Source organism: Zonotrichia leucophrys, chromosome 1A, assembly GCF_028769735.1.
Source record: "Zonotrichia leucophrys gambelii isolate GWCS_2022_RI chromosome 1A, RI_Zleu_2.0, whole genome shotgun sequence".
In the NCBI taxonomy this organism is placed as follows: Eukaryota; Metazoa; Chordata; class Aves; order Passeriformes; family Passerellidae; genus Zonotrichia; species Zonotrichia leucophrys.
In genome coordinates, this window is record NC_088170.1 from 9722458 (window position 1) to 9738973 (window position 16516).

The window sequence follows — 16516 nt, forward strand, 5'->3', positions numbered from 1 at the left end:
CACTACCCCAAGTATAGGAGGATGCAGCAATCCCTGCATTATTAGCAGTTAAACTGAAATTATCTTCTACATTAATGTCATGACTTCTCCTCCTATGCTGGAGTGAAACAGATAACATTTCTATGAAGTCATGAACAGCATCACAGCAGTCTCTAGAACTGACCAAACACAAAACCTAAAGGATATCAAAGCCAGTGTGAGCCAGATTTTAAAAAGGCTCTCACATAAATGTAGGGTAATTCTTCAAGCATTGCCACAGATCCGTGGAACTCCTTGAGGATTCTATGAGAAAGAGCTCATTCCAAGGAAGACTGAAAATGCCTATGAAAGGGAAACCCATTAGCAGGAGAATTTCTCTAAAATGCATGTGGTTTAGAGTTCCCTGGGGCTGAAACTGTTCTAGCTGGGAGATTACAAAGGGAGGTTCCCAAATGCTTGCTCTGTCCCTACTCCTACACAGGGCACTTGTCTGCAATGTAAACAAGACCTCTGGCCTGAGCCTGCACGGTGCTTGTATGGGTTCTGACAACAAATCTGCAGAAAAAAGAGCCAAATGCATGCAAACAAAGCATATGGAGCTAAAATCAGCTGTTAAAAGAACAGCAGAGTTCAGTATTATACAGAGATTCAAGTTCTTGTCAGGTAAAACACAAGTCTGCTGGATTGCAAGGGAGATGAGAAAGAAGATAAGAAAAAGAGAAAGCAGGGAATAAAGTAGGAAGAAACTGAAATCAAGGAGCTAGCAGTCTCAGACATTAAGCCAGATGTAGTTCTAATGATACCTACTTACTTTCCAAACCTTAGTATGCCTGATACGTATGTCTGCCAGTGAGCAGAATAGAACATGAACAGTCCCACAAAACAACAGAAAAACAACCAGTCAGGATTTGATCCTAGTCGGATCGCTATGCAGGATCCAAGGACAACAAATACTGAAAAGCAGAAATGAATATGTTAATCATATATCCTCTTTGCTTGAAGTTAAGAGAAATTAATTATATAAATAAATAAAAATACAAGACATTTTACATCATTCTAACAAAGTAATGCTATGACTGATAATTTACTGAGTAGCTGACCCTCAGGGGCAGTCCTGGTAGGAGAAACCAAAACACAGCACTCCTTTTCTGCCAAGGCAGGGCCCTGCCCTCTGGCCTACAGTGGTTGTTCTCCCTCCTCCTGGCCTTGCCATCTCGTGTTCTTTGCAACACCAACAACTTCAGCTGAAGGGCCAAGCTCAGGGAGACTGGCAGCTGCACTTCTCTGGGAAGTGACACATAAAGAAGCCACCAATTCCCACAGCAACTGTCTCAGCCATTGAGCTTTATGGAACTACAGGCACTGGCACCAACAGCAGCTCAGTTATGGAAAGTGAAACTCAGCAAGGCTTGCTTTTTAAGGACTCCCAACTTTTTTAAAACTACTTCTTCTAAGGAGTATAAATCACCCTTCCTGTAAGTGCCAGGCTGGATGCCCTATTACCAAACTGATATTTTGGCACCTTACTCCTAAAGGGGAGTATGTGAAGATGCAGTTAGATAAGAGCAGAACACATCTTACCCAACATCAGCCAAAGAACTTCTAAAATACCCCCTGTTACTGGCCAGGGATGCAAAGGTCAGGAGATGGAGAAGTTATCCTAAAAAACCCTGTTCTGAGCAGGGGTTTGGACTAGATGATCTCCAGAGGTCCTTTTCAACTTCAACAATTCTGTGATTAATCAGCTGCTCCTGAAAACAGGCAACTTTTATAAACTAGGATGTGTGACAGTAAATGGAGGTTACCTGTGGAAATAGAGTCGCAACCATGATCAAAGAGCTCTCCAAGGGGAGAACTACTGTTTGTTCTTCTGGCTTGCTTCCCATCAATGGCATCCAGAGACTGGTAGATAAAAAGTCCTACTGCACCCAGGAGGTAGGCCCAAAAAGGTGCCTGAAAGAGATTCACATAAAAGGTCACCAGGTTGTTCCCAATTTCTTAGGGAATAATCTGTTTCATTGAAGGTAAAATACCATTCACCACAAAACTGTACAATATTGCGCTATTTCTTACTTAATGGACAAACCCAACATCTTGCACTAATATCTATATGGATTGTAGTAGCTACTGTAATGAACTACTTCAGATACACCAGTCCTTCTATTTATTTAAACAAAAACAAACCCAAAACTTTGGCCCCTCTTCTGCATCAACTGACCTTCTTTTCTACCTTAAATCCACAGTGTTTCTGTGATTAGTTGCATTCTTTGTGCTGGAAAATGTTATAAAAATAAAAATCATCTTTAAAAAAGAAAGTAGTAGCAATGCACTTACTAAAGCTTTCAGCAGTTTGTGTCACAGACATGTAGATGATTTCCTCATATTTACAACATACAGATATAAAAACACCAAGTTTTTTACTAAATAAAGACTTCAGCCTTTAGGGAAAGATATTTTTTCCAACACACAAAAATTGACTACCTAGGCATTTTTGACAGGGCATAAAAAAAAAAGGAATTCACTAAATTGAAGGAGAAACTATCTACTTAATATACATCATTTTCAAACCAAGCTGTTAAATTAAGACCACTCTTAGGTTCAAAGGAACTGTTCTGCAGTCATTCCTTTGAAAAGCACTGTTTTCATATGCACAGTCAGTCTGGCTTCATCTAGAAATTAGGTTTTGTTTAAAATTATTTCAAACCCCTCTGGAACAAAGCACAGGCAACATTTTTACTTCATGTAGTTTCCAGTACTTCCCTTAGCATTCAGGAGTACTGTTGACAAAAATGAAGTCAGGTAAAAATGCTGGCAATGCAACTTGCAGATTAAACAAGCAAACACCCACAGGCAGGCACAGAGCTGAATCCTTTTCCATTCCCTGCTTAGGGACAGCTGCTGTGGTGCTGCTGCACCTCTGCAACTCCTCTCCTGTAGCACAGATTGACCAACATTTGCCCGTGTATTTCCTAAGACCAGTAAAGGCTATTAAGCAGATTAGACAGCAGATCAGATCTCAGTGTGCTGAGATTTGTCCACACTCAACTAAACCCAGTGTGACTGCTGGGGAAGAAGGGAAAATGGCAGCAGTTAGACTGGTCACAAAACACACTTAGCAGCCACATGCTTAAGGAAAGTCCAGCTCTGAATAGCATTTTTGCTTTTATTTAAGAATTTCTCATGTATTTCAGGCTGGCTGATACACTGTTATCAAAGTCAACTGGTTGCTGCTTCACCCAGCTTTGAAGGAAAAGACAGCCAAAACATCAGGAATTCACTTTAGGTGCAAGCTCTGGATTTGTATGCAAATGAAAATCTAGAACACTTTAAACATTCTTCAAAACTGGCAAGGCTGTCTCCTCCCTTAATCCAAGGAAACCAAGAAAAATTGTTATCACAGATCATGTAGGAAGCCTTAAGCAGGTGAAAGAGGATGAGGAAATATTATTCCAATGGACATTGCAAAGATCACACTGTAGAAATCCAGGTCAAGTGAGGACAGCAATATAAGTTTGATGCTTAGTGATGGAATTAGTTGAGTTTCCTAGGTTTATTCTCCCTTTTAGTTTAATTAATTAAACAAAGGAATCTTGTCTTGTCTTGGGGGGTGTGGTTAAACCAGGGAGGAAAGTTTTAGCCTCACCTAAAACCTTTTGAAAAAGTTTCACTCCTCTAATGAAGGGGAAAGGATAGAGCCTGTAGAGGACAGGAGGTGCCTGTAGCTACCCCAGGACTGAGGATCACCAGAAGCCCCAGAGAGGCACAGAGAACTCAAGGGTCTCTCATGGCACGAGCTCACTTGGTCTCACACAGTGCAGGGGTCTGCAGCTACCTCCACTTGCTCTGCATCCTTCAAAAATAGAGGGCTGTCAGTCATTGCTCAGGTACTTCAGAACATAAAAGCACAGTCAGGACTTTGTTGAAGCTGAGATAATTTTAGCTGTGATATAATCCACATAATAAAGTGACCACAGTACATACACTGGCTTTCAGACTAACTTTGTCACATGGAGAATAACAGAGAATCTCAAACACAGCAGCTCCAGACCAATGAGCAGAAAGGCCATGAGAAATCACTGGTTGCACTGCTGTCTTTTAAAGGAGTGTTTGAAAGACACAGCCAATTTTATCAGCAGTATTTCTGTGAAGTGCCACAAAGGTCATCTGCAGTGTGAGGAGTCCTTATGGTGACAAACTTCCATTAATTATGAAAAGACAGCTTGAGATCTACCTTTAGCTTCTTGCAAAGCAAGCATAACACAATATATGCAAAAATAAACAAATACATCAGCTTTAACTCAAACTTCTCCTATTAGGGCTTTATGACAAAACAGTATCTTTGTCCAGTTGCAAGTTATGGTACAGCTATGATCATTCAGGCTGATCCAAGTCTGTTTGCATTAGCTCCTACTGGGACAAATCAAAGCAAGAGTCCCTCAAGCTCTCTGTCTGCCCCTTGCTGATCTGGACAAAGGGTGAGCACTTTCATCTGTTTCCCAGTGAGGATCATCTGTATCCAGTAGCACCTGTAGCAGATGTATCAGGATCCCCACCAGTTAAAAAGAAAGGAAAAATAATTCTTACTTATGTTAGTAAGAACAGCATATGTCAGAAAGCTTAGAAACACTATCTGGAGCATTTCATCCCTAGCAAATCTAAACCAGAGTGGTAAGAACCAAAATTCACTTGTGATCAACTATCATTTAGCAGCTCTAATGTTTTCACTGGTAAAACACAGTTTTCCAAATCTCCAAAGATTCCTAATAACCATGGATTTTCTCTGCTATCCACCCTCCCAATACAGCTCCTGCTGATGTCTCCTTTGCCTTCTATGTCCCCTGATGGCTTCCCACACTGGACCCAAGTAGTTTTCAAATTAGAGAAGTGGGAGCATCTGAGAATGCTGACATGGCTAAGCAGAAAGGTCAGGAGGCTCCCAATAATCATCAGCTTTTCACTGATGAGGTGTTTATTACCTCTGCCCAAAGTTATATCCTGCCCAAGCAAATGTATTATTTGGCCAGACCTAGGAGCTATTCTCACAGAACTAGAAGAGAACAGAAACCTGAGGGGGAGGAGGCAGGGAGGGAGAGGGGGATGCTCAAAGGGGTGTCTGAAAATACTACAACCCCAGAATTCTGTCACACACAGATTCTATACAGTAGAATTGGTCATCTGTTAACACAGAGCATGTCAAAATATAGCCATGTACAAGAAGTATTTGATAGAGATGGGTGACATGCCTCTCCTTCAGGAAAAAATGGGGGTAGAACAGCAGGCATTTTTCTACTCCCATGATTAAACCCCACAAAAGAGCAGGGACATCTGCAAAAGACTGCAAGTGTCAGGGAAACCTCTTAGAAATAGTTTCAAGCACAGCTCTCAAATCCAGAGAATTCAACAGGCCAAGCTTGTGCAGTATTTAAAGATTCAGTTCCTTAATTACTCATCACGTTTAGCCATAATCTCACTTCCTCAATCCACGCCTAAGAGTGTTGCCCTAGTTTACATGGCACCTCTCTGGACCAGAGCCAGAACAGAGGGAGACATTCTGACTGGACTTCCCCTAAACATGGTCATTTCCCACGCTTCTGTTCAGCACAAACCACTGTGCAATTGCACTGACAGCAAGAAGAGGGAAGGGGCTGTTCAAACCTGAGCTACAGCAGGGAAGGCAGCATGGATGAAAAAAATAATAACCAAATAATTATTTGTACCATACTCCAAGTGCATTTCATGCATACCAAGGAGACTCTGCATTCCTTTAACATCCTTGTCTCTCCAACAAGCCCTGTCTGAGAGCTCTCATCCTTCTGTGTCAGGATTCCTGCCCTCCTTACTTCATGCCAAATAACCTCCTTCTCCCATTCACAACTGACCTGTTCCCCTCTTGTGGGTTTTGGCTGAATTTCCCACTCCACTCAGTGCTTCACATTTATTTGCCAAGTCAGGTAATGCTTTTTCCTCCATGCTCTCCTCCCCTGCCCCCCACACACATGCCCTGCTCATACCAGCTGCTCCAGTTTAACTTCTTTTCTACCTCTCTACTCTCTCTCCCACAAAGCTCAGCTGTGTCCCTGCTGTTTACATAATATCATACCTGTCAATATCTTCCTCTCATTCTGCTCTCTGGCAGGCCTCTTTCATTTTAAAGGTGGGTCAGTTCTTTGTTTGGGTTTGCTGTTGTTTTTCTTTTAAAGTTTTTTTGAAAGAGAGAGAGGCAGAGACAGCATCTCGCCAGTGTTCCTCTCCCACCAAACAGCTGATAGCAGAGCCAGGTAAAGGCACTCAGACCCTTCCCTGCTCTTTGGTTTCCCTAGATATAAGGCTTTCTAAACAGCACATTTCAGCAAGGTATGACACCCTTTTATAAACTCACTGCACCATTTCCTGAACAATCCTACAGAGCCAGCCACCACAAGGATCCCTTCCTTCCCTTAGCTCCCTGCAGGAGAACCCTTGGGCCCCTGCCCCCTTTTCCTATCACTGCCCAAAAAAGCAAATCCATAATCCATCCTTTTCTCTTCCTGTCTTCCTCTGTTCCCAGCTCTTTGCTTAGATCATGCTGAAAGTGCTTCAAGAATTATTTTCAAATAGTTATAATTCAATACAATCTAATAATTACAGCATGCACTTCTGTCTGAAATTCTAGCTTCTCAAACCATTCTACAATTACATGACTTTATAAAGAGGGCAGATTTACACTAAATATAAGAAAGATTTTTTGTTTTATGATGAGGGCCATGAAACACTGGCACAGGTTGCCCAGAGAGGTGTTGGATGCCCCATTCCTGGAAACATTCAAGGTCAGAATGGACAGGACTCTGAGCAACCCAATCTAGCTGAAGATGTCCCTGCTGCTGGCAGAGAGGCTGGACAGAGGCTGGACCTTTAAAGGTCTCTTCCACCCAGCTATTCTTTGATTTTAGAGCGACCTGTGGCTGATCTTGAAGGATTACCAAAGCTAGACTCCTCCACGGGCAATCATGAAAACAGAGGATCAAAGTTTCCTTTCTCCTTTTTAAGAATGTTATGATGTTTAGTCAGTTTTCTTCCTGGTTTTCTCCAGAAAGGGGAAGGATATGCAAGATTCCCCTGCAAAGCCTTATGAATTGACGAGCTGCTTCAGAGTGGTCTGCTAGCAGTAGAGCAAAACAATTCACTGTCTTATGGTGGGGATGAAATAGAAATCCTCACCTAAAAACTGCTCCTTTTGCACTCTAATGCACCAGATACACATTGTTCTTACTTAATGTCAGCAAGAGTTTTCATTCCTAAATATTTCCCAATGAGTGTCAATAAAAAAAAAAAAAAGAAAGAAAAAACCAGAAACACAACCCAGGCTGCAGACACAGTGAAAACAATATTTTAGCACTCCACAGAACATGAAATGTGCAGGTGGTGTCCTCTCCACCACCACACCTGGATACTGTTTTTATAGATTGCTGTCCTAAATTACAGAGATTAGGAAAATAAAAATGTGCACCTGAATCATGGTTACAATAATGCCTGAAGAGTGCACCTTCTCATTTAGCTGTGAATAAGAAAGTTTATGTTGAAACATGCACTTTAAGGAGACAGTGATACAAAAATCATGTTCCTCCTAGGCAAGGAAACGTTATTGAAGCAGACAATATTTTCTAATTCCAAAACATACTGTGCCAGTCAGTAACAAACAGGTTTTCAGTAGCTGCTGATACTGATGAAGATAAAAAGGACAGTGTATAGAAAAATAACAGCTCCATGTTAGGAGAACAAGAGAGCATTTTGTGGTTTGAGGCATTAATTTTATTGGGGAAGGGAAATGATGGAAATCACTGCAATAGGACAAAATGGAAGCGGAAAGTACAAACAGGTTCAGAACAACTAATTCAGCAGGCAAAATCACAAGGTGGAAAGTGTCTGTGGGGAAACAGATCTGTGACCTGCTTTCTAGTAAGTAACTCAAACAGAATCCCTTGCAGAGAAACTGCTAAGCCACAGTCTTCTGGCAGCTGCAAAGGTCTATATATACAGGTATATATATATATACACTGGAGAAAGATCTCCTTTCTAAGCATCTGTTAGCAGCTGCTCTCTGAGGGATTTCAACTACCAGCCTTGTTTTGGATGGTTTGTACAAACATCAAGACTTTTGTGTTTTCAATAAATGCTTAACCAAAATGCCCATTTAAGATTGGCTAAGGAATAGGGAATAACCACATTAACCAACTCAAAAGAAATCCCCTAACCCAAAACCCAAAAGTTCTTGTTACTTTATCCAAGTCTTCTATTCAGTGCTCCTACCTGTGAGACTATAACAATGTCATAAACAATGGGTGTTTGTCCACCTGGATGTTTGTCCAGGTGATCAAGCCACATACATGATGGAAAGAGGTGCTGTTGAAGTGCACTAGGGTATTAGTTCAGTCTGTGATTTCAAGCATCTTTAACATAATTGTCAGCTCCACCTATCCCTTCCAGCCAACACATCCCAGTCAAAACTACAGAGCAGGTATTACAACAGTGCATGCAGCACCTGCCAGTGTTGCAACAGCTTTAGCTTTTTCAAAAAGCCATCCAGAAACATGATCTCAACTTAGGCAGAAGACAAGCTGAGTCATTAAACAAGCTGGAGGGAGAATGATGCTTCTAAGTGATGCAGCAAGAGAAAAATCAGGGCTGTTCTCACAGAGCAGAGGCAACAAACAAAACAACAGGATCCACACTGCATGTTTATAAAGGATATACTGATATCTGAACACAAATGTGTAGTCCAAACTATAGCTTCTTATAAAATCCAGCTAGTAACAGAAAAGTTCCTAAAATCCAACCTAAGTTTTCCTGGAAGGAATAGTTCCCTGGATATCAGCAACATAACTTTTTTCTTTTTGTACAAGAGTCCTCAAAGGAAAAATAACTTAAGTAAAATTTACTTTCTGCTTTTAGTTTTGAACAGCAAAGAGAAAAAGCTAAAATGAGCATTCATTCAGACAGCTGGCACAACTGATATTCTCATCACAATACTAAGCTAAAGTAGTATTAGTAGCAGTACACAACCATTTTAATTCTGAAAGTGGGACTAGAAGACCATCTGTAGTTTCCAACCATTCACTGTCATCTCCGTCTTCTCTTTTACTGCCTGGGTGCCTCTACAGGGTGATGTGTATCAGGGGAGTGGTTAGGGTACCCTGAGACCAAACCAAAGGTAATTTCGATCTGGATAAGTTTCCTGATATGTCTGCCACAAACACCTCTGCTAACACAGACGGCACAGTAACTAGAGAAAAAGAAATGTTCTTCTGACAAGAATACTCACCAGGGTAAAGCTATGGTATTAAAAAGTCCCAACCAACCGCCAACCTCTGTTGTTAGAATTTAACCCCATCAGAACACAAGATAAACAACGGCAACAAGGTATTTTAACCAAGTAATTGGGTAATACCAAGTATTTGGGTATTTTACTCAAGGTATTTTACCCACATAAAGCAATTTCCCCCAGCTATTTTCTACTCTAACTACCAGTAAGACTCTGCAGTGGGAAACTTGCAACAGGCTGGGAAGCTCTGATGGAGTTCCTGAAATTGACTGAGAAACTGTAGGCACTGCAGGTCAAGTGAGAGTAGCACCTGCCCACGACAATAAGCCTGTTTTCCCTCCAGAAGTAAAAGCAATTAAATGTTTCCCACACAAGGAGGGATACATTTGAGCAGCGGTCAGCAAATTCATCTGCTCCCCAGCCCAGCCGCAGCTCTGATGCCCAAGCGCCATCAGCCGTGTCTCGTGGTCCAGCCCTGCCCTGCTCCTGAGCACATCCCGCACCTCCGTCATGACCAGCCGCTGTTTCTACACCCACGGCCCCTGTGTGACAAGGGGGGGACATTCCCTTCCCAGCCATGGAATGCAATATGGGCTGTGTGGGAGGCGGGGGTCCCTGTCCCAGGTGATCCCGGCCGTGCCCTCCGCCCCACAGCGCGCAGTGCAGGCCAAGCGCCCGCCGCACCAAAGCCGCGGCCCCACGGGGCCCTCTGGGCGGGGACCCTCGTCCTTCCACGAGATCCCTACAGCGTTTTGCCATTCCAACTTTAACACCCATCTCAGGCTTGACCCCTGCTGCCCCACAGGGCGAGCCGCTCCGCTGATTGCTCAAGAGAGCCCCGCAGCCCTGCCTGAACCTCCCTGCCGAGGGACGGGCCACGCGTGTCGCTGCGGTGGAGCCCGAAGTGCCAGGGCACCGCACCCGCGCCGGGCACGGCCCCCGGCTCCGGGCACCGCCGGGAGGCACCAGCCAGGCCGGGCCGAGCCGAGCCGAGCTGCGGCCCCCGCGCCCGGCTGCAGCCGCGTCGGGCGGTACCTGCTCCGTGGCGCTGGGGCAGCAGGCGATGAGCGGCAGCGCCGTCAGGCAGTTCAGCAGGAGGCCGCCCAAGGTGATGGCGTTGGGCGCCAGCCCCCGCGGGACCTGCTCCACCAGCCAGCCCCAGTAGGGCTGCAGCCACGGCTCCAGAAGCGAGCGCCCGGCCGAGCTGTAGCGGTGCTGCTCCAGGCGCTTCAGCTGCGCCGGGCTGAGGGGCGCGGGTAGCGCCCAGGACACGGCCATGCCCACGCCAGCGGGACGCATGGCACCGGGGTCAAGGAGCCGCCGCCGCCGCTCGGGGCGGGGCTGAGCAGAGCCGGGGGCAGCGGCGGAAGAAGCCGACGCCCAACAGCGCCTTGGCCGGAGGGGAACGGCCGCCCCCGCCTCGGCCAACGCGTGGCGAACGCCCTCGCCCCCGGCTCGGCTTTGGCTCCTTGGCCCCGAACGCGCGGCGCTCTCACGGCCCCGGAGCGGGCACGGCCCCGCCGCGCCGTGCGGGGCTGGGGATGCCCGGGCGGGGGAAGCCCAGGGAAGCCCCTGCCCGCGGGGGAAGCGGGTGCGGCCGGCAGGGCCCGTCCCGCCGCCTCCGCAGGCCGCGGGCGGTCAGGGCCGGGGCTGTCCCCGGGGACAGGCGGCCCTGCGCGCACCTCTCATCCCGGCGGGGTGAACGAGTGCCGCTCCCACCCGTGATTTCGGCTCACTTCCCTTTCACAAGTTTTATCATGCAGAGGGGCTGCACGCAGCAGGTGGCCAGAAGGATTTTTGCCGGAGCAGAGCATAAAGGCAGGGTTTGAGCAGCAGGTGACATCGCTGCTGCCCACAGGACAGTGCCTGCGGGGACAGTGGCCCCACGGCATCACCCAAGGATCCCTCCCCATTGCCCGGGGATTCTGGTGTTAACATGTTATGGAGCAACTGCACACGGTGTTACACAGGGCTTTCTTCACATCCTTGACTTGCTTTGAGAGGGTGCTTCCAAACAAATGTGCCTTTTGAGAAACTGTGGCGCATCAAATCATTTAAATTGGTCATGTGAAGGATTTTAGATCCCTGAATCGCCGGGAGGTTGTGTGGTTTCTGAGTGAGGTCAAGGAAAAGCTGTGTGGCTGAAGTAGAAAGTGAAAAATACAACATGCAATGGCATCTTCTTGGTATTGGAAATTCTCTTTTTTTAAGTTGCTCCACTGTGAGCCAGAGGGTGCAGCTTTCTGTCCAGACACTGCAGTTTCCTGGACAGAGCTGCTTCCTGTTATTCAAAGGGAGCTGATTCACTTCAACTGATAAAGTTATAATGTGTTTGAGTAGGTTTCTCTATTGCAAGAGTCAGGAATGCTTGGCACATGTTAAGTGGTGATTTCCAAATCCTACTGTGTGCTATGGGCATTCCAAGTGCTATGTCATTCATCAGCTGATTTAATTTACAGATCATTAATAACAGTATGATGCAGTAATTGTCTTTAGAAACCAAAGCAGAGGGGATAGGAGCTGTTAGCAAAGGAGAATATGTAGTCTGGATTTACATATAAATAGTAAAGAAAGGTTCAGTTACAGCCAACTGGAGAATAGCAAAAGGGAAATCTGACATCGTCACAACCAGTCAGATCCCCAGTCCACTGGAATCACTACATTTGGGAGAAGGTAAAACTTTGATTTAATATCCTGTGCATCAGTGTGGTCAATGAGCATAATAGAACTGGTATTTATGGAGAGATTGCTCTTTGGATAGCTGAAGGAAAAGAGAAACTGGGGAAAGAAGTTGCATAAAAAGCAAGTGCCACATTAGAGGTAGAAACAGATTCCCTACTGAATTTATCACTGGGCTTGGGGAGCTGTTTGCTTTAATTTCAAAAGCATTCCTCAACAAAGCATAGAATAGGGGAACACAGAATTTTAAGTCCAGTGTGTTTCATCTTCTAGTGCTTCCTCAGCATTCAAGATACTGTTTTGCTACCAAAGCAGCAGCTTTACCTGTCAGTCAGGAAAGCAGGACATGAAAGTCAAGTGACAGTAAGTACACTGTGCTTAAAATAGAATGCCTTTTGCTCCAGAATCTTAAAATGCAACAAAAGACTTTCACTAAGTGAGAGTCCCTTCACAATGCTCTGTAAAATGTACTAATATTACACTTTTCCCCCCTAAAAGGAAGTCAGGAAGTTTAAAATTATTCTTATAAAAGGAATACTTTAAAAATTCTGACTCTTCATAAAGACCTTATTAACAGTATATCCTAATTTAAATAATCTTTTAAAGATTACTTGTCTCTTTTTCATTTCTCTCCTTTGTATTTGTGAGATTTTTTTTCAGTAAAGTGTGCTGGCAGTAGCTGTGTTCTTTTAATGCACATGGGTAACTGCAGTGCCTGTATCAAGATCCGCATATACCAGTTTGAGAATGGAGCTGTATTTCTGTATTTATATACCAAATAACCTTCCATTGGCAGAGAAAGCAAATAGGAGCCAAGAGAAGACCAGATATTTTCTTCTGGCTTCATTATAAATAAACTAAAAATAAACTAAAATATTTTAGATTAACTTTGATTCATCTTCGTGTGTCTATCTATGTGTGTTTACATATATTTGCGTATTTGCTGCCCTCTGATCTCTTTCAGGTTTGCTAATTACCTGGAAATCCCTGTAGCTTTGGAGAAGTTTCTTTGGAGTATTATTCACATCTACAGCATGATATTCTGTTGCTTCTGTTCCCTCTAAGTTGCTTCTCCTGTAGTGGCTGTTTGGTACTTCTTTGTTTTCCTATAGCTGATATTAATTGCTGGTTTCATTAACATTGTCCTAACTCTTTGGGTTTGGTCACTATTACATCCACCAAACATCATTCCTGGAGAATCCTATGGGGCAAATTGTCATAAACCAAAACTTCTCTTTCTATTATTCTCCCAATAAGGTTCTGCAGCCTGTTTTAAATCCCTAGAAATCCCTGTTCAGTCCCACACCATCCAATAATTTCTCTGAAATTCAGTTAATTCTTGATTCAGAGTGGTGGCTGCTCGGTGTAGTCTGGATTTAGAGCAGGTTAATGCCCCCTCCTCTCATCCCCAGCCCGAGGGGGTGCAGGGGGAGGAATTGAGGGCAGCTGAGTGCAACGCTTACTGTTCGCACAGGGAAAAGGAGCTTAGGTCAGCTTGTTGTTTAACAACGCTGGCATCTGGGAGAAATTAGACTGGCTAATTCCATCCACAGAGAGCCGGCAGAAGCTGAGGTTATGCTGGGCTTCCAGGCTGTTATGTGTGGGATATTAAGACTGAGGAGGCAGATAAATGTAACCTTGAAGCTGTAAATGTTATGTATACAAAGTGCAGGTTGCTGTGTGCTTCATTTTTGGGCTTACTGACAAGCAGAAACTCACAAAAACTGTAGCTTTTGGTGCTGACTATAACAGACTGCTTTAAATGTGGGCCACGTACTTAAATGCTTAAATCTCTATGGCATTTAATCAAACTGACCTTCTCCTGCAGCTTTCTGTGCTTCAAAATACATAAAGGGAATCTCAATTCACTGGTGAGATACAGAATAAACAGAAATTATTAATCCTGTATGAAATTCTTTCCCTAGTATATGTGTTGCTTTCTTTCTTGTATTGGTGTGAATGAATGTGTGGGAGAGGATTGATTTTGGCAGGAGCAGGGTGAAATGCAGCTGGGGTGTGGAGGGGTGTCCAGGATCACTGGGAATGCAGAATTGCTTCCCTGCACAGATAGCACTGCAGAAGAAATCACTAAGATATAAAGTGAGAAAAAAGTATCTGTCTGTCTGTCTATCTATCTATCTGAGTCAGATTTACGGAACAATGTGGGAAAAGGCACTCAGATCCCCAAAGCAAAAGAAGTGGGAGCACAGCTGTGAAAACACTGCTTCAGGAGTGGCAGTTCAGAGTAGCACATTCTTTTTTTATTGCATAATTACTGACTGCTGAGTGTTTGAAAATGCGCTGACATCAAATAAACATCTTGTGATGTACTACTGGTCTAAGTAGGCCTTTATCTTTATAAACCCTAATTGGAGATCAGTCATTAGCCAGTGAGCACATAACCTGCTCTGTTTGTACAGCCAGAGTGAGAATTGGTAAATAAATGTCAGGGCAATAAGGAACTGACAGCCTGGCCAAGATATTTGTGACCTTGTGTCTCTCATGTTTCAGGGTTTGCTGGAGACTCAGGGACAATCAGCCCCTCTCCTAAAGAACTTGGATTTTAATGATGCTGGAGTTGGAGAAGAAGTGTAGCTGTTCTACCTTATCTCAGGTACTTTTGCCATGCGCAGTGAACTCACCAGTGCTATGTCTGAGTCCCTTTTCTGATGTGACGGCTGCAAGAGTTACTGGGGGAAGGGAGTGGAACCAGAATGGTGAAAGCTGTCATGGCTGGCATTTATCACATTTTAAATACTGAAAAATGCACAGATAAAAAGTTGCATGTATTGATAGCATTTATCCCCTCACATTCTGTGTCATGTATCTTAAGGTGTAAGCCACTGGGTTAGGTGACTGCTGATACTGTTAGTGGAAATAAAACAAGAAATGTGGTAAAATGAGACAGAAAAAAAAAAGTCAACAAGAACTTAATAGATCTTGAACACTTCATGTTTATTGTACATTAAATAAAACAATTTCAGTTAAGTTGAGAGACCAGTGGGTTGGATTTAGGAAATCAAAACTTCTATAGGAAGATATGTTCAGCTTAAATGATCATTAATTACATATGCATTAGTTACATTATAGTAAAACCATATTCTGTTAAACAATTCTTGGGTGAATAAGATACATTATCAGAGGTATGTATTCCAAGGATCTTATTGCACATCTACTGGCTAATCCATGTACTTCCAGTCTGAGAAAGATATGCTTTGTACCACTGAGAACAGACTGACTGCTTCCTTGTGCTTGTTACACAGCTTCCCCTCTTTCCTCATTAAAAACCAGAACACGATACCAAACAGAAAATAAAGCCGAACATTACAAAACGTGTGTTGTCTTCAGTTCATTTCATTTCAACCTCAAAGCAATCCATGCGTAATTCTTTCTTTTCAGTAAGAGCAGGTAGGGAAAACAAAAGGACAATTAAGGGGAAAAAAACCCAGGTCATAAAATCCCCCACCACACATGTTTTTCTGTCGTTGCAAGAACTAAAATGTTGTTATTATTCTGCTACCAGCTTCCAGTGCAGTGGAGGAAGCACTGTGGACGGACTCTCACTTCCCTTCAGTTTTGTCTGCCTGCACTTCACGCATATACGAGTCAATGATGTGCGGAGGCACTCCATCCATTAATAGCTTGAAGAATGAAAGCCCACCTACAAGCAAGGAAAACAGGAAAATCTTCAGAGTGAAGGTCTCTGGAGCAACAGCTTTGCACCTTTATTCTCTGGCATAAGTGACAAGGTTTAGTCAGTCTCTGTTACATATTTTGAGATGTGGTAAAATTCAGCCCTGCTCAAAAGTCCAGTATGACATGTACCCATTATTTAATTGATACTGTACAGACCTTTCCTGTCCTCTTGTGCAGGGTGAATTTCATTTCTAGGGTATCATATATTCAGTCATTTATCTCACCACATGCAATAGTTTATGATGAGCTTCACTTCAAATAACTCTCCTGGCTTTCCATCACGCTGGGTGGAGTATGGTCAGAGATGGAAGTCAGTGCAGGGGGAACAATGTAGGAAACACTGACCAGGATGAGTTGTGAAAAACATGCAGAGATACTCAATTTCTTCTAGTTTTGAGTCTTATAATGGTTTCTAGGTATTTAGCAAAATATTTACCATGTTGCTTGAAAATGACAAGTGGGATGACATCCATGAAAGAATCATATTTTAAAAGCCAGGATTTCAGGTATAGTGTCCAGAGAGAGAGATTATGAAAGCTGAAATTTTCGTCTGCTGGGGAAGTCTGAGGAATCATTCTAGATTTGCTTTTAAATTCACTTAAAAATTGCACTTTTTATTTGGGCTATTCAGCCTGGGGAAGGGAAGGCTTCAGGGAGACATCAGAGCACCTTCCAGTACCTAAAGAGAACTTACAAGAGAGCTGAAGAGGGACTTTTTACAAGGGCCTGTTGTGACAGGACAAGGAGTGGTGGCTTCAGACTGGAAAAGGGTGGGTGTGGATTAGACAAAAAGAAGACATTCTTCACTGTGAAAGTGCTGGGACCCTGGCACATGTTGCCCATAGTGGTTGTGGATGCCCCATG

The 16516-nt window shown here is 43.8% G+C and overlaps 2 protein-coding genes across 3 annotated transcripts in view; both read right to left on the reverse strand.

Annotated features, from left to right (window-relative positions):
- CHPT1 (choline phosphotransferase 1) overlaps positions 1 to 10808 on the reverse strand; it is a 20560-nt gene extending 9752 nt beyond the window's left edge. Inside the window, exons 1-3 of one of the 2 annotated variants that reach the window (XM_064737221.1) lie at positions 10313 to 10808; positions 1785 to 1932; positions 791 to 932 (exon numbers count right to left, since the gene is read on the reverse strand). In XM_064737221.1, the coding sequence (XP_064593291.1) occupies positions 791 to 932; positions 1785 to 1932; positions 10313 to 10576 (554 nt within the window). In that variant the 5' untranslated portion in view covers positions 10577 to 10808. The remainder of the gene's footprint in view (positions 1 to 790; positions 933 to 1784; positions 1933 to 10312) is intronic. The other variant, XM_064737224.1, reaches the window with a different exon arrangement.
- Positions 10809 to 15040: 4232 nt separating this feature from the next.
- The window catches only part of MYBPC1 (myosin binding protein C1), a 49617-nt gene continuing 48141 nt past the window's right edge, over positions 15041 to 16516 (reverse strand). Inside the window, exon 34 of the mRNA XM_064729972.1 lies at positions 15041 to 15617. Coding sequence (XP_064586042.1) covers positions 15517 to 15617 — 101 coding nt within the window. The 3' untranslated portion in view covers positions 15041 to 15516. The remainder of the gene's footprint in view (positions 15618 to 16516) is intronic.